Source organism: Carcharodon carcharias, chromosome 17, assembly GCF_017639515.1.
Source record: "Carcharodon carcharias isolate sCarCar2 chromosome 17, sCarCar2.pri, whole genome shotgun sequence".
Lineage (NCBI taxonomy): Eukaryota > Metazoa > Chordata > Chondrichthyes > Lamniformes > Lamnidae > Carcharodon > Carcharodon carcharias.
Window position 1 is genome coordinate 53,189,374 of NC_054483.1, and position 26,617 is coordinate 53,215,990.

Here is a 26,617-nt window from a genome sequence, read left to right on the forward strand (position 1 = left end):
TGAAGATCGAGCGTTTAAGTTCTACCTGCACAGGAACCTGATCATAGGCTGGCACTTCGGTGCAGTAGCAAGGGAGCGCGGCACTGTCTGAGCCGCGTTGTCTTTCAGTGAGACACCATTTGGCGTCTTAGGTTGATTCCAACGATCTCATGGCACTATTCCATCACGGGAGTTCTCTCTGGAGCCCCAGCCAATGGGAGACTGCAGAGGATAAATTAATGCTTCTGCTTCTTGACTACCCCAAAATAGAGATTTATTTATTCGCTGTGAAACACTTTGGGATGCCATGAGGTTGTGAAACACATTTTATAAATGTACGTTTTTTTTTAATTTGGGACTATATGTCTTATTTTCCTCTCATCAATAATGGTGTAGCATAAATTCATATTCAGACGATCGGTCAGTGCCAAATAATTTGCATTTGTTATTGTACAGGCCCGAATTGTTGGAACATCTTCGTGAAGCTCGATCACAGAAGAAGAAACTCCGCAAAGTTCTCCGAGAGTTTGAAGAGCAATTTTTCAAACAAACAGGAAGGTAAGTTAGAGCTTCGCCTAATCTTATCAACGTATCCTTCCATGTCTTTCTCCCCACGGGTTGAGTTTTTCCCTCAGTGGGTGGGTGGGCCTGGGAGTGGCCGTGCAATGGTCTGCTGCCTGCAATCAGGCCACAACCAGCTTTGGAAGAAGATATTAGCAAATCAGCAGCAAAACTAGACTTCATTCAAAAAGAAATAATTACGAATGAAAGACTTTTGATAATTTTGATTATTTGAAAATTATTAGAAAGTGAAACAAAAGCTGAGGATTAATACTCAAATGCCCACATACTAAATATACACCACCACTCAGAACACACACACATACACACACCATCGCTCAGCACAAGCACACACACAAAAGACACACACACAGCATCGCTCGGCGCACTGACACACGCACCACCACTCAGCACTGCTCAGTGCGTACACACACACACACACACACAGCTCAGAACACACACATACACACAGCTCAGAACACACATATACACACACACACACATACAACCACTCAGCATACGCACACTGCACCACTCAGCGCGCACACACCAACACACGTGCGTGCACACACACACACACACACACACCTACTCAGCACATACACTAACACTACACCACTTATCATATATACATACGCACACACACACACGGGTACAAATACACTGCACAAATCAGCATATGCACAAACACATATACACACACACTCACACGCAGCACTGCTCAGCACATGCACACGCGCGCACACAGACACACTGCACTGCTCAGCACACGCGCACATACACACATACACAGCACCACTCAGCAGGTGCACACACACACACAGCACAATTCAGTACATGCACACAAGTGCACACACACACGCACACAAACTGCACCATTCAGCACACAGACACATGCACATGCACAAATGGGCACACACACCAGCACTCGGCAAATGCACAAACTTATACACACACACACACACACACACACACACACATATGCAGCACTGCTCAGCACACACACACATACACAACCGCTCAGCACACACACACAGCACCAATCAGCACTTGCATACACACACAGCACCATTCAGCACATGCACACAAGTGCACACACACATTGCACTGCTCAGCACATACACACACACGACACCACTCAGCACAAGCGCGCACACACACCACCACTCAGAACACATGCACACGTACATGCAAGCACACGTGCACACACTCAGCATTAGCACAAACACACATCAACACACACATGGACACACCCACATGTATGCAGCACTGCTCAGCACATGCACACACACATGACTGCTCAGTACACGTACACTGCACCACTCAGCACATGCGCATGCACACGCACACAGCACCACTTCGAACATGTGCACATGTACATGCACACACACACGCAGCACTGCTCAGCATAGGCATTCACACAGCACCGCTCAGCAGAAACACACGCACACGTGTGCACAGACACTGCAATGCTCAGCACATGCACGTACACACACCGACACACACACACATTGCACCACTCAGCACATACACTAACGCTGCACCACGCAACACACACACACATATGCAGCACTGCTCAGCACACACAAACATCATGCCTAGCACATGCACACACACTCACGCACATACACAGCACCACTCAGTACATGCACACAAGTGCACACACATGCACACAAACTGCACTACTCAGCACATACACTAACACTGCACCACTCAACGCACACACACATGCAGCACTGCTTAGCACACGCGCACACACACATACACAGCCGCTCAGCACACACACACAGCACCAATCAGCACTTGCATACACACACAGCACCATTCAGCACATGCACACAAGTGCACACACACGACACTACTCAGCACAAGCGCACACGGATGCCTACACACACCACCACTCAGAACACATGCACACGTACATGCAAGCACACGTGCACACACTCAGCATTAGCACAAACACACATCAACACACACATGGACACACCCACATGTATGCAGCACTGTTCAGCAGACACACATGCACACGTGTGCACAGACACTGCAATGCTGAGCACATGCACGCACACACACCGACACAAATGCACAGCACTGCTTAGCACATACAGACACACACACACATTGCACCACTCAGCACATACACTAAGGCTGCACCACGCAACACACACACACACACATATACAGCACTGCTTAGCATACATGCATGCACACACACATACACAACCGCTCAGCACACGCACACACAGATACACGCACACACACCACCATTCAGCACATGCACACAAGTGCACACAGAAATTGCACTGCTCAGCACACACACACACACACACACACACACACACACACACTGTACCACTCAGTACATACATACACACACACACCACTCAGCACAAGCGCACACAGATGCACACACACACCACCACTCAGAACACAAACACATATGCACGCACACACACATACACACACGCGCGCAGCACTGTTCAGCATAGACGCACACACACACGCGCAGCACTGTTCAGCATAGATGCACACACGAGCGCAGCACTGCACTATCCAGTAAATGCACAAACACGTACACACACACATATTGCACCACTCAGCACGTGCACACACACATGAGCGCAGCACTGCTCAGCACACACAGCACTACTCAGCACATGCGCACAAGTGCGCACACACAAACAGCACCGCTCAGCACGCAGACACACACACAAACATACACGTAGCACTGCTTAACACACACAGACACGCACACATACATGCAGCACCGCTCGGCACATGCACACATGCACATGCACATATGGGCACACGCACACACTCCACCACTCAACATATGTACAAACACACACACATATGCAGCACTGTGCAGTGCACACACACATATACACACACACACACACAAAACCCTCAGCACACATATGCACACTGCACCACTCAGAACATGCATGCACACACACACACACACACACACACACACACACAGACTGCACTGCTCAGCACATGCACACACAGACACGTGCACATACTCAACACCATTCAGCACGTGCATAGACGCAGCACCATTCAGCACAAGCACACACAGATGCACACACATACCACCACTCAGAACACACACACACACACGAGCACAGCACAGCACCACTCAGCAAATGCACAAACACATATACATACACTGCACCGCTCAGCAAATGCGCGCGCACACACACACACACACACACACGAGCGCAGCACTGCTTAGTACACACAGGACCACTCAGCAAATGCACACAATTGCACATACACACGCAAACTGCGCCACAAAGCACATTCACTAACACTACAGCACTCATCACACATACACATGCACATGCACACATGGGCACAAACCCACTGCATCACTCAGCATATGCACAAACACACACATACACACATGCACTCACATGCAGCACTGCTCAGCACACGCACACACACAGGTGCACAACTGCTCACACATGCACACTGCACCACTCAGCGCACGTGCGCGCACACATACACAGCACCACTCAGCACATGCACACACAGACATTGCACTGCATAGCACATACAGACACACAAACACACTGCTCAGAACAGACACACACACACTGCTCAAAACAGGCACACGACACCACTCAGCACAAGTGCACACACAGATGAACACACACACCACCAATCAGAACACACACATACATACACACACACAGCACCACTCAGCACATGCACACACACATTGCACTGCTCAGCACACACACACACACACACACACACACACACACGTGCGCGCAGCACCGCTCAGCACACACACACACACACACATGCTGCACTACTCAGAACACACACACACACATGCACACAAACTGCACTGCACAGCACATGCATACATGCACACGCACATATGGGCACACACACACTCACCACTCAGCATATGCACAAACAAACACACACACACATATGCAGGACTGCTCAGCACATGCGCGCGCACACACACATGCACATATGCAGCACCATTCAGCAGGTGCATACACACACACACCACCATTCAGCACATACACACACGCATTGCACTGCTCAGCACATGTACACACACTGCACCACTCAGCACAAACACGCACAGATGCATACACACACCAGCACTCAGAGCGCACACACACGCACGCTCACAGGCAGCACTGCTCAGCATAGGTGCACAGTCTTCCACACAGCATCGCTCAGCACAGGCACCCACACAGCACCTATCAGCACACGTGCACACACACACATTGCACTGCTCAGCACACACACATACAGACACACACACGCAGCACCGCTCAGCACACACACACACACACACACACACACACACAAACTGCACCACTCAGCACACACACACATGCACACACACACTCCACCACTCAGCATATGCACAAACACACATATGCACACACACACACATAGTGCACCATTCAGCACACGCACACACACATGACACCAATCCGCACAAGCGCATACAGATGCACACACACCACCACTCAGAACACATAAACACGTACACACTGTACCATTCAGCACATGCACACACACACACGCACACACGTGGCACTATTCAGTACATGCACACAAGTGCACACACGCACACATTGCACCACTCAGCACACGCACACACACGACACCAATCTGCACAAGCGCACACAGATGCACACACACACCACCACTAAAAACACATATATACAAACACACACACACACACTCTGTGCCGCTTAGCCACACGCACACACATACACACATGCGCATAGCACTGCTTAGCATACACAGACACACACACACATACACACAGCACCACTCAGCACATGCGCACAAGTGCACACACACACAAACTGCACCACACAGCACATGTACTAACACTACACCACTCATCACACATACATGTGCACACGCATACATGGGCACAAACTCACCGCACCACTCAGCATATGCACAAACACACATACACACAGACACATACAGCACTGCTCAGCACACACACACATACATAACCGCTCAGCACACACACACGCAGCATGCTCAGCGCACGTACGTTGCACCACTCAGCACACACAGACACACGCACATACACAGCACCATTCCACACATGCATACACACATAGCACCATTCAACACATGCACACACACATTGCACTGCTCAGCACATACTAACACACTGCACCACTCAGTACATGAATACACACACACACCACAGCACAAGCGCACGCAGGTGCACGCACACACCACCACTCAGAACACATACACACACACACACACACACACACACAAAGACACATGCACGCACGTGCACATGCGCACACACACACACACATATATATACAAAGCATCGCTCAGCACAGGCACACACATGTCCCCCACCAGTCAGCGCACAAACACAAACACACACACGCCAGTGCTCAGAACATACATACACACGTAGCACCTCTCAGCACATGCACATTGCACCACTCAGAACACACCCACACACAACCGCTTAGCACACACACACACCATCGCTCAGCAGAAATGCACAGACTAACACATAGCATCACTCAGCCCAGCGTGCACACACAAACGCAAACAAACACAAACATACAAAGCATCACTCAGCACAAACACACACACACACCCCACCACCACTCAGCGCACACACACACACAACAGAGCAACGCTCAGCACGTGCACACACACACATACATAAAAACAAACAACACACACACACATAAACACACAGACGCAGCACCGCTCAGCGCACACACACTACTGCTCAGCACGCACACACACAGACTGCACCGCTCATAACATACACACACAAGAACATACATACACACACACATGCAGCACCGCTCAGAACACGAACACACACACACACACACACACACACAGTTTCCCACACAGCATCACTCAGCACAGGCGGGCTCACGCAAGCACACACACACACCCCCCCCCCCCCCAACCATTCCAGGAGTTTAATGTTAAGTTTCTACTCTCACCCTTTACAGTGTACATCCCTTTAATTTGTACCTGCTGACCACTTTACATGCTTCCCCATATAGTATTACTGTGCACAGCCAGGCTAGGTTACATTGTTGACTGGTGATAGCTGCTTCAGATTATCTGGACAATGCAGGCCAGTTAGTCCATGCTCCACGTGCTATTCTGGCCCCACAAATGTGACACAAAAACCTTAATTGTGCCAGTAGATCAGTTTTGGTCCGTTGTGTTCAATTTTGAGAACCCATTTAATGAAGGATGTATTGGCTTCGGAGAATAATCTAGAGGCGATTCACTGGAATAATACTCCGAGATGAAGGGATTTAGCCATGAGGTGATTAAAGTAAATGAAATGTCAGCCTAGATAGGGAACAACTCTTTGCTCAAGATGAATATGGAACAAATGGGTATAATTTTAGAAATCAAGTTGAAAGCAAATCTCAGAAAAATTCTTTAGGCAAAAGGTTATGAGAAGGTGGAAAGATCTGCTCAAGGTAATTTTAAATCAAACAGAGAGATTCAAAAGAGGCGCAAAAATTTGTAAATAAATGTATTGAGGGGTAGCGAGGAAGGGTAAGAAACCAGATCCAAAAGCTAGAGCTAACAAAATGGCACAGCTTGCTCAGTATTTCAAACAGTCTGCTCCTTTTCAATGGCTAGATGAGTAAGGTTCTCCATAGGACAATGAGAAGTAACAATATTTTTTTCTATTTTGTATTTGTTTCTTCCTGTTGCCCTGGAATTCAAGCCAAAAGGATCAATTCCTCTTACCTCCCTGTGGAGATGCACCTGCTCTTAACTTTCTTTACTGTATTACCAGTAGAGCTGAGACCGGAAGCTCATTTTGGAGGAATGTAATTGCAGGCAAATAGCCTCACACTCTGTGGCATGCAGTTTTAATTAACCCGTTTATTTTATTATTATTTATTATTTTATGTGTATTCCCTAGAAATGATAATCACAGAGAATATTCTTGCAGGAATGTACTGAAAGAAGATCGCATACCAATGGCTGAAGAATATAGCGAGTACAAACATATAAAAGCCAAACTTCGTTTGTTGGAGGTACTCATAACTAAGCGCGATGGTTCAAAAGCAGTCTTGAGTTCTTAAAGACAAACCTCACACAGAAGACAATTTTCCTGCCCTTAATTGAACCAGATGAAATTATTCAACCCTTTCTAAAGCTCTGGATACTTCATCCTCGCATTTGTGCCATAGAAACACTTGGCTGCACTTTATTATTCACCGAAGTCTGCAAATTCCAACTGTGACTGCAAAAATGAACACTAGGGTTGCCGAGCAACTAATCAGAGTCACTGTCACTAATGACAACAAACGTTACAAGATGCACTGATGATATTTTTGAGTAGGTAGCTTTGACAATTTTATGAAATAGACCCTATTCTGGACAATGATGAACTCAGAATAGTTGAATTATTTCTCGGCAAGGCACGTGTTTAGGAGGGAGACGTTTATTTGATGGTGTCCATGTGAGACACCATAGCACTTTATTTATGTCATTGTGAACTGAAAAAAAGTGTCATGTACAACCAAAAAAAACAGCCTGCCTTTTTTTGCTCGTGTGTTTTGATGGTTTCTTCAGTTTTTATCACATTGAGTAGTCAATTACAGTTTAAATACAAAGATTGCCATTTCTTGTTTGATCATTGAAGGGATTAAAAAGGAAATTCAAAGTGAATTTATAATTGTTTGGACTCCAATCCCAATCTTTGTGGCCATTTGAAACAGGGTCAAGTTGCAGCTCTTTAACTATTTCAGATTCAAGGGATTGACATCCCTTTATATTGTCCACTAGAAATGTCATTTATATTTTTGGTAATTATTTGCTGAAAAATGTTTGTAATGTTTTGTAATTTAGGACATTCATAAAGTGTATCATTCTGAAATAGGCATATTTTTGCATGCGTAATGTTCCTGCAGCATTTTAAAGGTCTATGTGTCATTAAGGTTTGACTTACTTAAACTAATTTAATTCATCCTTTCAACAATCCATTGTTTATTGAAAAGCTGTTATGTCACAAGGTAAATGAAAGAAGCCATTTGAGCCATCTGAGTTCATGATCCAAAAAGAACCCAAAGTTCCTTTTATCACAGTCTATTTTTTAATTGATCTTCGCCTACTCCTTACTCATTTGGTATTATCAATGAATTTGACCATTTTGCACTTATATATTCAAGTCATTAATTTTTTTTTAATGTGGGCATTCCTGGCAAAGCCAGCATTTGTTGCCCATCCCTAATTGCCCTTGAACTGAGTGGTTTGCTTGACCATTTTAGAGGACAGTTAAGAGTCAACCACATTGCTGTGGGTCTGGAGGTGCATGTAGGCGAGACTAGGTAAGGATGGCAGATTTCCTTCACTAAAAGAAGTTAATGAACCAGATGGGCTTTTATAACAATTGATGATAGTTTCACAGTCATCATCACTGAAACTATATTTTTATTCCAGTTTTTATTAACAACTTAAATTCCACCAGCTGCCATGATGGCATTTGAACCCATTTGCCCAGAGCATTAACTTGGGCATCTGAATCACTAGTCTAATGACATTACCATTATGCCACTGTCTCCCCAGTTTAATATAAAATTAGAAACAGTAGTTTGCAATGCCATTTATTCACAGTACCAATCCTTTGAATACTCCACTTGCCCACTCTCCAGTCACTCCCCAAACAAGTACCAGCTGCTTATCTTATCCATTGTCAGGTTTTATTTTGAATTTTGATCACTAAGTTTAAGTCACTTTAAATTTAAGGAGCAGTCTTCCATGTAGAATTCTGTCAGCTTTTTTGATTAGCTCAATGCAGTAAGGCTTTTTGCAGTCTGCTTGGTATGTCATTTCCTCAAACTAAGTAGGTTAATATTGTACAGGTAATCTTCAATTTATCTTGATAAATTCCATTATTTTATTTGGTACGGGATGTAAAAACCAGAAGTGAAATACTGTTAATGCTGGAAATCTGAAATAAAAATGGAAAATGCTGGCAATATTCAACAGGTCAGACAGCACCTGCGGAGAGAGAAACAGCTAATGTTTCAGGTCAATGATCTTTTGTTGGAAGGAGCCGTTCTGAACTGCTGCTTATTTCCAGGGATGTAAAACGATTTGGGTTTATGGTTGTTTGTCAAGTCTATTGTATTGGAATAATTTGCTTTCACTGTAGCAAGATCTCCCCAGTGTTCACAGGATGTCTATCAGTATCTTTCAGGTTTCATCCCTTTTATTTTGAACCCATGTATTTCTCAGACCTTCATCCATTTGATCACATTCAGCCTATTTCATTTCTGATTACTGAATAGTCATAAGAGTGCATGAATTATTTTCAACCTGTTTCAGGTCCACTAGTATCATTTTCATGTTCTTCTTCTCTAATTCCCTTCTTACTGTGATAGTACTGCTGAGCTATAATTTGCTTTTGAGCTAATATCGCTTGCTGTTATTTATGCACAAAGTGTGTAGCAACTGCAGGTGAGGAGTAAATGCATGGTTAAACTTGTAAGATTGTAGTAGATATTAACTAAACTTGGCAGAGGTTAAGTCTTGTCCATTTCAGTCTAAGTACAGTTTTAATGATGTTAATTACAGCTAGTCAACCCCACTGGCACTGAAATACATGGTTGCTTGCCCTGTTCACTGAGGTCCTAGATGACCAATTTCCCTCACTGCGATGTTATCAGCTTACATTTTCAGCAACTTGCAATGTAAAAACTTAAAGCAGGTGCAAGGGTAAGTCTAACTGCCATTAGATTCATTTCCACAGCAAATTATGGCCCAATGTGTTTCAGAAGCTTCCATTGCATCCCCGGACCTTACCATGTTATTTACAAGTTTTATATTTTCTTCACCTTGGATTGTTTATGGATTTACCCAGATACTTTTGAATGGTGTTTAATTCATCCCTATGTGAGGTAGAATACAACTTACCACTCTTTCAATCAATTTCCTTAAGCTTATCCCTCAATGACTTGAAGCCAGCCATTTTTAAAAGTGTCTAGCCTTTGGTGCTGCCAATCCTGTAGAACTTTAAGTTGCCACTGTCTGGTCAAGGCTTTTTGTGTTTTTTTTTAATGTTTATTTGAACTGCACTCATTTTGAGTTTACTTATTTTGCAATGCTAATGAACGTATACATGTAACTTTTGCCAAAAATATTTGTAGCTAAACCTGAACTTCCATATAAATGGAATTGAACACTGAATTTCTTTGCTTGGTTCAGACATGCTATTATCTACACTCAACTGAAGCAGCACAAAGCAGTAGCTTTATCCTAGACTGGAAGCATTTGTTCAAAATCGTTATTGGTAGTGAGAGAATTTAACTCACATTCTTAATTTGTGCCATCCTATAAAATCCCCATTTCATATTCTACAAAATTCAAAAATTAAATTTGGAAGCAATGTTTAAAATATACTGTTAATTTACAATTTCTTAGTTGTAATTTGAGTTTTCCTTGTTGTGGACCATTCAAAACACTTCATTGTTCCAAACTGACTATGCATGGGGAAAAACAACTGCTAAATTATAAGCTACTGTTTGGTTAACCCAGATAATGCTGGCACTTTGTATTTCTTTGTAGGAAGCAGTAGGAAGCAGTGTAGCTTTGTAAGAAAAATTCTAATTAACTTAATGAAGTGTTGGAATGTAATAAATAGGATAGTAATGTATGCATGTTACAGCCATTTAATTTTTTTAGGAGTAATATGGTTTCATAACACTGTCAAATTACTACAAAATGCTCTGTAGTTGATCATCCACTGAACTGTAAATCTTTTTGAACAGTACAAATACAAATATTTTTCTATTGTATTACATTTATTTTCTTCAAATACAGCAGTTTAAAATGTTTCTTATTAACTAGTTATTACAAGTAATGTGAACACAATGAACATGTCGGAAGTACTGTATTTCCATTTTGCAAGATAAAGTCATGCTGCCACTGTAACCTTCATGCTTATTCCAATCGATAGTTATTCATTCAGGTTAAATATTTGTTTTAGAACACTACAAAATAAGCTAATTGTTTTGCTTTGCAAGAGCACATTAATATCAATTGTATTTTCTCTTAAAGCAGGAACTTTGCAGCAACTTTATGAAGTATCTTACAAAAAGAACAGACATTTACATATTCTGTAAAACGGATGTTTCAGTAAATTAATCAACCAGCAGATAAGCTTTTGGTGAAAAGCTGCATATATGCGTGCTTTCAAGAGGAAAGAACTGAAATAACACAAAATGAAAACTATATTAATGTCAATAATGTGAAAATTGTAGGTTGTTCAGTTAACGTCCAGCACTAATGTTACAAGTCTTGCAGCTAGGATCTTTTTTTGCATTTGCTGTGGATAAACTCATTAGCTGATGGCCACTGATCTCAGCCACGCTACCAAGAGAGAGATCCACTGGGTCAGTGTAGATAATTTCTAAAATAGCATCCTGGGCATGATGATAAACAAGCCTATCATCCTCCTCAGTGCACGTCAGGAATTTGTTGTCTGCAATATTTAGCTGAGGAAGTCGCTGCTTGCAGAATTCATCTCCCTCTGATCCCATAGGTGCAATAACAAGAATTATGTAGTGGTACGCTGTATACATACAATAAAAATCACCAAAATAGAGGTTAGTGTTCTGGTTGAAGAGGTTGCTGGCAGGAATCTGATAGCGGTGCCTCCCGTAAGGTGAATCATGCGGCGGTTTTCCAGTATTGAATTCAGTGTTGCAGCTAAAGAAGATGCCTTGCAGTTTCCCACTGATGGGAGAACCATGACTGCCACTGTTATCTTTAATGGAAGTTTGCATCATTTGCCCCTGATGTTCCCTGAAAACAGTAATTTTCATTTGTCAGTAATACAGGTGAACTGCTGCTGGAGGCACAGTGTTAGCAGCTCACCCCAATTATTATGAAGCCGGTGACCCAATTACAAGCCAGCCTTGGACTTCTCCGAACTGCTGAATCTGCACCTGACTACTGTCAGAATTCTTAATCAATTTGATTGACTCAGTTTATAGAGTACTTTCTGGAAGCTAACAGAGAGAAACCTTGGACCAAGAAATGAGCAGGCAGCAATTATTTAACTCTAGGAATTTAACAATGCATACTGGAATTTCAGTGAGAGGTGTATCTAAATTTCTGAATGGCAATAAACTTCTTCCATATAACACTGCATGCCTTACTTAGTTGGGTGGGTAGAGACACCTGAGCATATCAGCACAGGGCTCTGAAACCAGGGGCAGAAAGATGGGGGTACTGGGAGCGATGAGGATGAGAAGTGGGCTAGGAGGCAGGAGACTGAGGCTTGGCAGGGGAAGGGTGGGGGGTACCATTTTTCAGAGCTCATAGCTGCAGCAAGAGCATAGAATGGGAACAGCACAGAGCGGAGCAGTCAATCGAGTGGAAGAACAAATAAGTAAGGTTCTTAAACTGAAGACTATTACACCATAGGAAAAAATACTTTTCTCTGATTCATTTCCAATACACTACCTGCCTAAACTGTTTCCAGTTGGTTCATCATTGTTAAAACTTAATCGTATCCCATCTAAGGGTGCATTTCTCCAAGCTAAATAACCTGCAGAAGGTCCCCTCATAATTAACAGCCCCAATTCCTTCACTGAGCACAGGGACCAAAGCTGAACACAGTGCTGGCTGGTTGTGAGGGTGGAATTAGTCTGTGTCCATTTGGTGAACAACATTCTACACCTGAGCTGAGTCCAAGTGATGTCATGTTGGTGAAGCAACTTCCCCAGTGTCCATTGTGCCCACTTAAAACAGATGAAATGCCCTTTGAGTGTAAGTTTCAAGAAATTCAGCCAAGCAGGAGCCAAGTGTGAGCATTATCTGATCTACATGAAACCTATACCATGGTCTTCAATGGACCAAAGAAGTAATTTTTTTAAAATTATTTTGATATGGGGCTAGAAGCAACAGGAGTGCTCCTCCCAGCGTTTAGTGCAAAAGGTGCTGGAAACTTTATTGTGGGTCAGAATTTGGGTGTCAGCCCAGGGAAATGCTGTTGGCTTTCAACCAACTGCCCCAATTGTGTGGAATACAATCAGGAAAATTATGAAATAACAAAATTGCTGTTCAAAATCATACTATCATTTGAATCAATTCAATATCAAACTAGCTATGTTAAGACTGCATGGAGTCATATTGTATGTGAACACATAAATTAATTTGGAGTGCTCCCTAAGGAATCTGGATTATAATGCTTTCAGCAACTGAGAAATTTTGAAAGAAGTCGCATTTAAGATTTATTTAATAATATATATTCCTTAATTCCTTGATTACATAATGTACTTTGCTGATATTCTTCTGGTTACCTCTGCACAGCTTCTAATGCCCTGAAGACAGAGTCCTTGTTGCAGAAGAATTAGCTGCAATTAATGTTGGTTTAAAAATTTGAATTCTAAAATTTTATTGATGTTCTCTCATGGATTATTACGTTTTTCTATTTTACCAGAAAAGTACCGCATACTCATTTAAAACTGAGCTGCTCATTGATATTTGTTGAGGTGGTAACATACTAATTAGGAGCAGGAGTAGGCCACATGACCACCGAGTCCACTCCGCCACTCAATAAGATCATGGCTGATCTGACTGTAATCTCAACTCCACATTCCCACATACCATTGATAACATTTTCACCCCTTTGTGAATGAAAAATCTATCTAGCTCCGCCTTAAAAATATTCAAACACTCTGCTTCCACCACCTTTTAAGGAAGAGAATTTCAGACTCTCAACCTTCTGAGAGAAAATATTTCTCCTCATCTCTGCCTTAAATGGCTGGCCCCTTATTTTTGAACAATGGCCTCCAGTTCTAGATTTTCCCACAAGAGGAAACAGCCCCTCCACATCCACCCTGTCAAAACCCCTCAGGATCTTATATGTTTCAATAAGTCACCTCTTAGTCTTCTAAACTCCAGTGGATACAAGCCTAGCCTGTCCAGCCTCTCCTTGTAAAACAACCTGCACATTCCAGGTACTAATCTGGTAAACCTTCTCTGAACCGCTCCCAACAATTACATCCTTCCTTAACTACGGAGACCAATACTGTACACAGTACACCAGAGGTGATCTCACCAATGCCCTGTATAACTGAAGCATTACCTCACCATTTTTGTATTCAATTTCTCTTGCAATAAACAATAACATTCTATTAACTTTTCTAATTACTTGCTGTACCTGCATATTAACCTTTTTGTGATTCATGCACTAGGATATCCAGATCCCTCTGAATCTGAGTTCTGCAATCTCTCACTATATAATAGTATGCTTTTTTATTCTTCCTGCCAAAATGGACAATTTCACATTTTCCCATATTACACAATTTACTCCATTTGCCAGATTTTTGTCCAACCACTTTATCTATATCCCCTTGTGCACTCTGTCTTCTTCACAACCTACCATCCTACCTATCTTTGTGTCATCAGCAAACTTAGCAACCATACCTTTGGTCCCTTCTTCCAAGTGATTTATATAAATTGTAAACAGTTGAGGTCCAGGCACTGATCCCTGTGGCACTCCACTTGTTACATCTTGCCAACCAGAAAATGACCCTGTATGCCTTTTCTGTTTCCTCTTAGCTGGCCAATCTTCTTTCCATGCCCTACACCATGAGCTTTTATTTTCCGCAATAACCTTTGTTGTGACACCTTTATCAAATGCCTTCTGGAAATCTAAGTACAGTATATCCACAGTACAGTACATCCCTTTATCCACAGTACAATCTAATTCTTCAAAGAATGCCAATAGATTGGTTAAACTTGATTTCCCTCTCACAAAACCATGCTGACTCTGCCTGATTACCTTGAATGTATCTAAGTGCCCTGCTATCGTGTCTTTAATAATAGCTTCTAACATTTTTCCTTTGACAGATGTTAAGCTAACTGGCCTGTAGTTTTTTTGTTTTCTGTCTCTCTCCCTTTTGAATAAAGGAGTTACATTCGCTATTTTCCAATCGAATGAACTATCCCCAAATCTAGGGAGTTTTGGAAAAGTAAAACCAACTATCTCACTTGTCACTTCTTTTAAGGCCCTAGGATGAAGTCCATCTGGACCCAGGGACTTGTACAGAGTAAATTGTTGGAGCTGCGGCTGACCATAACCCTGGTGATTGTAATTTTCTTGAGTTCCATTTACAGCTATTTCTGGTACGTTGGATCATCACATAGTGAAGACAAATGCAAAATACTAATCAATTCATCTGACATTCCCTTATTTTCTATGTTAATTCCCAGACTCACTTTCCATAGGACCAACTTTATTAACTATTTTTAAAATATCTAAAGAAACTCCTACTATCTGTCTTTATATTTCTAGCTAGCTTTCTCTTATACTCTAATTTTTCCCTCATTAATATTTTAGTCATTCCTTGCTGTTTTTTATATTTTGTCCAATCTTCTGATCTGCCGCCCATCTTTGCGCAATTATATGCTTTTTCTTTAAGGTTGCTACTATCTTTAACTTTTTTAGTTAATCAAGGTTAGTGGGTCTTCCCCTTGAAATTTTTCTTTCTCGTTGGAATGTACCTATTCTGTGTATTCTGAAATATCAGCTTATTGTCACTGCATTTCTACTGACCTATCCCTTAACCTAATTTGCCAGTTCGCTTTAGCTAGCTCTGCTTTCTTGCCTTCAGAATTGCCTTATTTAAGTTTAAAATACTAGTCTTAGACTTACTCTTCTCTCCCTCAAATTAAATGTCAAATTTAATCATATTATGATCGCTGCTACCTAGGGGCACCTTCACTTTGAGGTCATTAATTAATCCTATCTTATTGCACAATACCAGGTCTAGTTTAGCCTGTTTTCAGGTTGGCGCTAGAACACACTGTTCCAAAGAACCACCCCGAAAATTCTATGAATTCTTCATCTAGGCTATCTTTTCCCGTCTGATTTTTCCAGCCTATGTATAGATTAAAATCCCCCATGTTATTGCTGTACCTTTCTGACAATCTCCCATTATTTCTTCCTTTAAACCCCATCCTACTGTGTGGTTACTGTTAAGGGGGCTGTACACTATTCCCACAAGTGTCTTCTTGCCTTAATTGTTTCTCATCTCTACCTAAATTCTATCTATATCCTGATTTCCCAAACTTACGTTTTCCCTCTCTATTGTGCTAATAGCATCATTAATTAACAGAGCCACCCTCCATCTTGTCCTAGCTTCCTGTTCTTCCTAAGTGTAATGTACCCTTCAATCTTCAGTTCCCAATCAATGTCATCCTACGGCCATGTCTCTGTAATGGCTATCAGATCGTACTTATTTATTTCTATTTGCACTCAGTTCATCTGTTTTGTTTTAAACGCTATGTGCATTCAGATACAGAGCCTTTAGTTTTGTCTGTTTATTATTTTTGTAACTCTAGCCTTATCTGCTGATTTGTTCTTAGATTTGCACTCTGTCCCTTCCTGTCACAGTCTGTTTATTATTTTCCATATTAATACTTTTCTCTTCTTGCCTTGCCTCTACTCTTTGATTTGCAACATCTTCCCAAATTTGATCCCTTGCCCCCACTATTTAGTTTAAAACCCTTTCCACTTCCCTAGTTATGTGGCTCGCTAGAACACTAGTCCTAGTACTGTTCAGGTGTAGACCATCCCAACAGTCCAGCCCTACTTTCGCCAGTACTGGTGCCAGTGCGCCATGAACCAGAACCCACTTCTCCCACACCAGTCTTTGAGCCTTGCGTTCATCTCACTAATTTTATTTACCCTACACCAATTTTCACATGACTCAGTTAATAATCCAGATTACTTTTGCGGTTCTGCTTTTTAATTTAATACCTAGCTTCTCATTTGCAGGACTTCTTTCCTAGTTCTACCTATGTCATTCATACCTACATGGACCACGATGACGGGATCCACCTCTTCCTACTGCAAGTTCCTCTCCAGCCCTGAGCAGATATCCCGAACCTTGGCACAGGGCAGACAACACAGCCTTTTGGATTCTCGCTCTCAGCTGCAGAGAGTAGTGTCTATCCCCCTGACCATACTGTCCCTTACTACCACTAAATTCCTTTTTGCTCCCCTCGCTCGAACAGTTACCTGTACCATGGTGCCATGGCTAGTCCACTCATCCACCCTACAGACCTCACTTCGTCACAAAGTTTGCAAGCACCTCAAACCTGTGTGACAACTGCAAAGTCTGAGGCTCTTCCACTACTATCTGCTTGGTCCCTTTGCCTGCCTCACTCATGGTCACACCCTCCTATCACTCATCACTGACCAAAATAAATGACCCTAACCTAAGAAGTGTAACTGTGTTCTGGTGCAAAGTGTTCAGGTATTTCTACCCTCCACCCCCCCGATGTTGCACAGCATCTACAGTTCTGCTTCTGGAACAATAATCCTGATCTGGAATTCCTCTAGTTGCTTACACTTTCTGCAGACGTGTTTGTCCTGGATTGTATTGGTGTCCAGGACCTTCCACATTCCACCGCTGCAACACAACACTTATCCTGCCATTGTTAAGTTATTTAATCAATTCAATTTAATTACTTTCTTAATTATGAGGCTAATCCCGATATATATTACAATTTACTGTATTTATTAAATACTAGTACTACTTTCAACTAAGAGTTATACATTTCTTAATTCCTAATTGGCTTACTAGTTACTCACTAACCAGCCTCTTCCGGTGCACCAAAGAAATAAAAAAGCAGGAAAGAAAGAGCAACTCCTACCAGCTCACTCTTCTTGCAATCTACACTCCATTTTCAAAGCTGCACCCAGGCCTCTATATTTATGGTCTTTGGAGTTTAGACTACAACAACTAGATTGGACTATTTAGCCAATTAACTAATTAGCTGCTCTTCAGTACAACTTGTTTATCCCTACCTAAGGCTGGAAGAAACTTACTTTAGTTTATTAACTTACTTTAAGTAAACACCAGTTAAATGCTAACTGCAGACCAGATTTTTAGGAAGGTATTGATACTTTAAACTCCCCACCCACTAAACTCGTATCAGCTCACTCTGCTTGCAATCTGCACTCTATTTCGGCGTCATTTTACCTCACTTACGACTAGACAACCCAAACTTATCACTGGCAGTGAATTAAGACTATAAAAGAATTGTTAATGCCTTGTTTCTGCAGAGAGCAGGAAATATCTGTATGTAGTTACCGCCAAATATGATAAATTTACTGCCTCGCACACACTTTTCCCCATAATGCATAATTATCATTAAAAAGATGTGATTCACAGCTTTATTAAAAATCATTCTTCTCCTCAGTGGTCTCATAAAGATGTAGCAACAAACACTTTTCTCAACTTTAACAACAGGAATGAAGGTGGCTTTTCCTGTGATTTTTCTTACCGAACATAGTCAAAATATTCTCTGTGCTGGTTACGATAGAAAACTGAAAACTTCAACATGCGCCCTGAAATCACTTCAGCTTTTTCCATCAACTGTGTTAAGTGAACCTTGGAATAGTCTACAGAAAAATAAAATGGCATTTTATTACTAACATTGCATTATGTTTCAAAGTTATACTAAATTAAAATACTGAAAATTATATTGGCATGGTTTGAAGATCAAGTTTAATTTTAATGGCATGTACATGAAAACATTACTTTGAGGGGAAAGCATCAAAATCAATTGTTGCTTGTCCAAAAACAAAGAACAAGCAAACATTTTCTGTTGTAATCACAACAGAAAATGCTGGAAATATTCAGCAGATCAGGCAGCATCTGTGGGGAGAGAAACAACATTAACGTGACCTGGGTCTTTTCATCAGTGGCAAAGCTGTGGTGGAAATAAGGTGCTTGGGATGTTGGGAGTGGGGGATAGAGGAGGGTGAACCAGGTACGACAAAGGAAGGGGTGAGCTGTGGATGCCGTTGGGGGAAGGGTGGGGGTGGGGGCTTTGTGAGGGGTAAGAAGTAGAGGTGAACAGGAAGTTTGAGGGGGTGAGCACCAGGGGCAATGGGAGTCTGAAGGTCCTCCTGATTGAAAGGGCTGCTCTGAGAAGGTTTTATGCCTATTAGGAACTGTGCTAAATAAATCTGGGTTAAAAAGTGAGCTAGGTCCCATATAAACAGCCCAAGTTTACGCACTGACAGAACCCAGTGGGGGCTATTTCTGGCAAACTGCAAGTTTGGGATTCTGGTGTAAGTTGGCTCTCTAAAACTTCCAATTCCATTGCAGTTCTCAATAATGGCAAACATCTGCTATTCACTGCTACTGGGACTGGAAGATCTGGGCCCATTTTTCAGGACAATAACCTTTTATCAGTACTGGGCAAGTTAGGTTTTAAGCAGTGAAATGGGGGAGAATAGCAAAAGAACAAAAGGAAAGGTATGTGATAGCGTTGAAGATGGATAGATTAAATAATAAAGAGTTGGTGATGCAGGGCCAAAGGGTGTGGCAATGGGGCAAGTAAAACACAAGCTGTGTCGTGAGGAGTGAATGGCAGAGTAATGAAAAGCTGTTATCTGAAAGCAAGAACAAGAGGTTAAAACAAAAGATCAAAACTTGTAAAGAGGAGAAAATGGGGGACAGAAAAATATGATCTGAAAATGTGTAATTCAATGTTGAATCCTGAAGGCTGCAAAGTGTCAAAACTAAAGGTGAAGTGCTGTTCCTCCAGCTTGCATTGACCTTCAGTGAAGCACTGTGTCGGTTGAGGACACAGACTTCAGCATGTGAAGAAGGTAGACAATTAAAATGATAGGCCACCAGAAGTTGGGAACGATTGAGGACTGGACCAGGGGGGGACAGTCCCTTCAGAATGTAGAAGGGGATGTGTTTGGTAGTGGCATTATGCTGGAGTTAGCAGAAGTGGCAGAGGATGATCTGCTGAATATGGAGGCTGGTGGGGTGGAAAGTGAGGACAAGGAGTCTATCGCGGTTCTGGGAGGGACAGGAAGGTGAGAGCAGAAGAGTGGGAAATGGGACAGACATGGTCGAGGGTCCTGTCAACCATGAAGAGGGGAAATCCTCGATTGAGGAAAAAGAAAGATCTATCAGAAGCTCTGGTATGGAAGGTTGCATCACTATAACAGACGTGATGACAAAATGGAAGAATGGAATGGAGTCCTTCCAAGAAGCAGGGTGTAAGGAAGTGTAGTCAAGGTAGCTGTTATTTTCAATAACCATAAAAAGTAATATGTTTTTGTTCCCAGATATTTCTAGTGCTCAGTCAAACTACTGTGATCAAGCTCTCACTCCCTACAGAGTGAGATTTTATAGCAAAAGAGGGCAAAACAATGGAAAGATCTCTGGATTGCTCTAGACCGGGATCAGCATGGCCACAATGCACCAACCAGCCTCCTCCTATGTCGTAAAGTACCACTGCCCAGAGTTTGAATAGAAAGCCTTGGTGCTTTCACTAACTTACAGAACTAGCATCATCGACTCTGTGTTCTTCTAAGGTTTTCAATTTGCTATCCTGGAATAAAATTTGTGTTATAGATCAGCCTTCCATTGTAGAAACAGCTTCAGCTTTCATCCTCATTGATTAATGGAACTGCATTTGAGTTGTCCCCTTGCTCCTCTGCTTGACTGATCCCTGAACTGAAACATGCTAGCTACTCTAAAGAAGAGCCATATGGACTTGAAATGTTAAATCTGTTTTTCTCTCCACAGGTGCTGTCAGACCTGCTTAGTTTTTCCAGCATTTTCTATTTTTATTTCAGATTTCCAGCATCAGCAGTATTTTGCTTTTGTCAGCTAACAGCTTGCTTTGATCCACATCCTTTACCAATTTCTAAGCTTTCTGCTGATGTGCTGGCTTCTGGTTTAAGGTCCACTGCCTGCAGCTTTTCCTGCTTTCTTAATTGTCTTGTTTCTACATGACCATGAATTAAATGTTTTCACCCTTTTCTTCATGTGAAAGGCAGTATCATGCATTTAAACTCAATTATATTGGTAAAAATGAGATGAAGGTTTTTTTCCTTCTATTTGAAAATTTTTGACAGATATAGCAGGCCCCAAAATTATATTCTTGCAGAGTACACAGGAAACGCTTAGCATTTTTAAAAAAGCTTGCATCTTCTGCTTTTAAAGTCAAAGATTCATGCCTGGTTTACTTGACAAATTACAATATTTTTGCAATTGTTCTTTCATATAAAACAGCTTATGTTGTGGCAATCAAAAAAAGCGGGGGAACAAAAGGACAGAAAATGTGTTTAAGTAAGCACAGGGTGACATTATAGGAAGAGAGTGTGCACAATCCATATCAAACAGATCCTCTACTTGTGGATTTCTCAGCACAGTGAAATCTTTAAATTAGGATGCCCAAATATGCCTATTTTCCTGGAGTCTAGAAGAGTAAGAGGTGATCTGATTGAAACATAAAATTCTTAGGGGGATTGACAAGGTGAATAGGGATTGACAAGGTGGATACTGAGAAAATGTTTCCCCTGACTGGGGAATCTAGATCATGGGTGTTATACTCTGTGGATAAAGGGTTGGCCATCTAGGACAGAGAAATTTCTTCACTCAAAGGGTTGCGAAACTTCAGAGTTCTCTACCCTGGAGAGGTGTGAATGCTCAGTTGTTGAGTATATTCAAGATTCAAGTTGATACATTTTTGGGTATGAAGGGAATTTGGGGTATGAGGATAGTGCAGGAAAGTGGAGTTGAGATAAAGATCATTATCTCAATGAATAGCAGAGCAGGCTCAAAGGGTGAAGTGTTCCATTCCAGCTCCTAGTTTTTATAGTCTTAATGATTTTCCTCACCCTAGATGTATTTTTATCTTTTACAAACTTCCATCCTTGGAAAATAATCACTAGGACAATGTCAGTTCAAGAATTTTATACTCTCTGAAGTCATGGGGTCAACTCCACCAATCTCATGGTACACCAAATCAAAGATCAGTTCTCAGTTCATTTTGTTAGGTAACCTGCGGTACAAGTAATAGTTACTTAGTAAACCAGAAAGTTAGCACATTCTAAAGCTGGTAAATTGGTTTGAGAGTATTTTCTGCTAGAAGAAACACAACCACAGCTGCTGAGAAAATGAGCTGTGGACTGGCATTAATGTTATATGGGAGAGGCAAAGATCACATGTCACATAAAATTTTGGTGTCATCGTTCCATTGATGCTTCCTGTAACAAATGACAAATCAAGCCAGAAAAAGATAAAGCAATAAAGATAAATGACGGGATTTTTGTAAGAATCTTATTGTAGCCTGGAAAGAGTTAGAATGTTTTTGCCTGAATAGGCCTTTTTAAGAAATTCATTATAATATGATTTTACCTGCAGTACAGAATTCCACAACTTCACTCCAGTCAGAAACTGTATAATCTCCATCACCTTGCTTTGATGCGGTCTGAACAGCCACGGTGTATTCTGTCCTGGGACTCAAGAACCAGTGGCCACGCACTGTCATTGGCAGAGGAACTGCTTTTGCCACCAGTTTAGTAGGAACATCCTGCAGAAGAAATGGAACTCTGATCTCTCAAATAGATCAAGCATTTACATTGCAGATGATACGGTGCTCATCATCAAAGATAACATCATCCCTGAGGCATTCAAGTTTCAAAAATTTTCAGTTCAATAGAAGCTATAGGTTGTTGAAATACTTCTTTGTCCACAGAAATTGTGTTGCAAAACAGATTACAAACCTGGAGCCATTGAGCAAGTCAGACATGGGGAAGTAAGAAGGTATGTGACAACTGAGGCTTCATCCTGATACTCAATTTGTCTTGGTTTGTTACCTTGCATTATATGTCAGGAAACACATTAAGAAGCCCTCAGAAGTTCTTCTACTTATTGAGTTTCACTCCTCAGGCAACCATACTGAACTCTGCTCCTCAGACTTCAACAATGCCAGCAATTTCCAGCATGTACTGTTACTCACCCCAACTTCCCAAGCACTATCTCAGAGACATTCACCTCATGGGTGACAGTGAACCAGAGAAAGTGCATTAGGTGGCAAAGAGTGAGGAGGAGCAACATTAGTAGTACAAAGAAGAAGTCACTGCAAGCCGAAGGGTCTGAAAGAATTATTTATTGACCTGAGGATTTGGAACTCAAGTCCTACATATTATCATTCCAGTGAGGATATGAATTGGCAATAGCAAGGTGGAAATTACAGAAAATCTGATGTAGAATTATAGAACGGTTACAGCACAGGAGGCGGCCATTTGGCCTGTCATGTCTATGTTGACTTTCCGCAAGAACAATTTAGCTCGCCCCTTCCCATGCCCTTTCCCTGTAGCCCTGTAATTTTATTTTCCCTTTCGGTACTTACTCAAATCCCTTTGAAAGTCACAATTAAATCTGTCTCCAGCACCCTTTCAGGCAGCATATTCCAGATCCTAAGCACTCACTCCATACAGAAGTTCTTCCTCATGTTGCCTTTGCTTCTTTTGTCAGTCACTGTAAATCTGTGTCCTCTGGTTCTAAACCTTTCTGCCAATCGGAACAATTTCTCTCTTATTTATTCTGTTCCATCTATCCCTTATGATTTTGAACACCGTCATTAAACCTTCTCTAAGGAGAACAAGCCAGCTTCTCCAATCTATCCAACTAATTGAGGTCCCTCATCCCTGGGACCATGGGCTTTATAGGGACATAAGAGTACAAAAGCAAGGAAGTTGTAGTGAAAAATTCTCCTTCAACCTCAACTGGAGTACTGTGTCCGATTCTGCACCACACTTTAAGAAGGCTGTGAAGGCATTGGAAAGGGTTGCAGAAACAATTAAGAATGGTTCTGGGGATAACAGACTATAGTTACAGGAATAGATTGGCGAAGTTGGGGCTGCTCTCTTTAGAGAAGGGAAGGTTGAGAGGAGATTTGATAGAGGCCCTCAAAATCATGTGGGGTCTGAACAGAGTAGATAAGGTGGAACTGTTCCCATTTGCAGAAGAGTCACGAACCAAATTTCAGGTGATTGACAATGGAACGAAAGGCAACACGAGGAAAAACATTTTTTTACGAAGCAAGTAGTAGGAATCTGGAATACATTGCCTTAGAGTGTAGTGGAGATGGACTCAACTATGGGTTTTATGTACACCCTTTAGATCTGCACCCTTTAATTTATATTGCCTCTCCTTGTTCTTCCTACAAAATGTATCACTTCACACTTCTCTGCAACAAATTGCATCTGCCATGTGTCCGCCCAATCCACTAGTCTGGCTACATTTTCTTGAAGTCTATCACCGTCCTCCTCACAGCTCCAAGTTTTGAGTTGTCTGGAAATTTTAAAATTGTGCCCAAGTCTATGTCATTAATGTAGGTCAAGGAAAGCAGTGGTCCTAACACTGACCCCTGAGGAACATTACTGTATACCTTCCTCCAGTCCAATAAACAACTGTTTATCAACATTTTGTTTCCTGTCACGCAGTTAACTTCACATCCAAGTTGCAACTACCTCTATTATTCTATGCATTTTAACTTTTCTTACAAACCTGTTATGTGGCACTTTATCAATCATCTTTTGGAAGCCCACGTACACTACATCAACCCTATTACTCTCATCAACCCTCTCTATTACTTCATCAAAGAACTTAGTCAATTTAGTTAAACATGATTTGCTTTTAACACTTTTTTATATGTTTGTTCATGCGATGTGGGCGTCCAGCATTTATTGCCCATCCCTAATTGCCCTTGAGAAGATGGTGGCGAGCTGTCTTCTTGAACTGTTGCATCCACGTGGTGTAGGTACACCCACAGTACTGTTAGGAAGGGAGTTCCAAGATTTTGACCCAGTGACAGTGAAGGAAAGCCGATATATTTCCAAGTCAGGATGGTTTGTGGCTTGGAGGGAAACTTCCAGGTGGTGGTGTTCCCATGTGCCGGCTTTCCTTAGTTAGTCTACATTTGTCCAAGTGACTGTTAATTTTGTCCCGGATTATCGTCGTTTCTAAATGTTTCCCCACCTCTGAGGTTAAACGAACTGGCCTGTAGTTATTCTTACACCTTTTTTTGAACAACATTAGCAATTCTTCAGCCCTCTGGAACCATCCCTTTATCTAAGGAGCATTGGAAAATTGTGACCAGTACCTCTGCAATTTCCACCCTTACTTCTCTCGGCGTCCTTGGATGCATTCTGTTCAGTCCTGGTGACTTCTCAACTTTTAAGTACAGCCAATCTTTCTAGTACCCCGCTTTTATTATATTTAGCTCTTTCAGTGTCTCAGCTACCTCCTCTTTCACTATGATTTTGGCAGCATCTTCTTCCTTGGTAAAGGCAAATGCAAAGTGCTTATTATTCAATACCTCCACCACACTCTCTGCTCCCAAGTGTAGTTCTTCCTTTTGGTTCCTAATCGTCCCAGTCTTCCTCATACTATCCTTTTTTTGTGTATATAAAGGTTTATAGACCCATAGAAGATTTTACAATTCCCTTTTATGTTGGCTGTCAGTCCTTCTCCTACTCTCACTTTGCTCCTCTTCTTCCTTTTTTCACTTCCTCTCCGAACTTCCTATATTCAACCTGCTTCTCAATTAAGCACCTGTCACCTGCACCCTTTATCTGCTTCATCTTATTCTTTATCTCTTTTGTCATCCAGTTACCTCTGGCTTTGGCTGTCTTACCTTTACCCCCAAGCAGCAATGTACCACAGTTGTAACTGAACTATCTCTTCTTTAAAGGCAGCCCATTGTTCAATTACAGTTTTGCCTGCCAACCTTGGATTCCAATTTACCCAGGGGAAATCCGTTTTCAACCCATTGAAATTGGCAGTCCAATTTTACTTTGAATTAGTCCATGTCCTTTTCTATTGCTAACCTAAACCTTATAATACATTGATCTCTGTTCCCTAATTGTTCCCCTGACACTTGATCCACTTGACCCACCTCATTCCTCAGAACAAGATCTAGCAATTCCTCCTTCCTCATTGGGTCAGAAATGTACTACACAAGAAAATTCAGCTGAATACACTTTAGAAACTACTCCCCCTCTTTGTCCTTTACACTATTTCTATCCCAGTCTATATTAGTATAATTGAAATCCCCACACTATTGGCGCCTTATTGTTACCCTGTCCACCAGAAATGGGTTGCACACAAAAAAGGGTGGTGATCCTGCAAAACAAAACACCTATCCATTTTCCACTGTCGGCTGACCAAATTATACCAGTACAGTGAGTGACTGGGAGCAGAAATTACAA

General features: G+C 41.8%; 2 protein-coding genes across 6 annotated transcripts in view; one reads left to right on the forward strand and one right to left on the reverse strand.

The window, feature by feature from the left end:
- The window catches only part of fam13c (family with sequence similarity 13 member C), a 148,694-nt gene extending 140,250 nt beyond the window's left edge, over positions 1 to 8,444 (forward strand). For all 5 annotated transcript variants that reach the window (XM_041209020.1, XM_041209023.1, XM_041209024.1 and 2 more), the window contains 2 exons: positions 436 to 537; positions 7,511 to 8,444. In XM_041209020.1, the coding sequence (XP_041064954.1) occupies positions 436 to 537; positions 7,511 to 7,643 (235 nt within the window). In that variant the 3' untranslated portion in view covers positions 7,644 to 8,444. The remainder of the gene's footprint in view (positions 1 to 435; positions 538 to 7,510) is intronic.
- Positions 8,445 to 11,149: 2,705 nt separating this feature from the next.
- Positions 11,150 to 26,617, reverse strand: part of phyhiplb (phytanoyl-CoA 2-hydroxylase interacting protein-like b) — a 56,502-nt gene continuing 41,034 nt past the window's right edge. The window contains exons 3-5 of the mRNA XM_041209051.1: positions 22,758 to 22,932; positions 18,871 to 18,988; positions 11,150 to 12,369 (exon numbers count right to left, since the gene is read on the reverse strand). Of these exons, the coding sequence (XP_041064985.1) occupies positions 11,835 to 12,369; positions 18,871 to 18,988; positions 22,758 to 22,932 (828 nt within the window). The 3' untranslated portion in view covers positions 11,150 to 11,834. The remainder of the gene's footprint in view (positions 12,370 to 18,870; positions 18,989 to 22,757; positions 22,933 to 26,617) is intronic.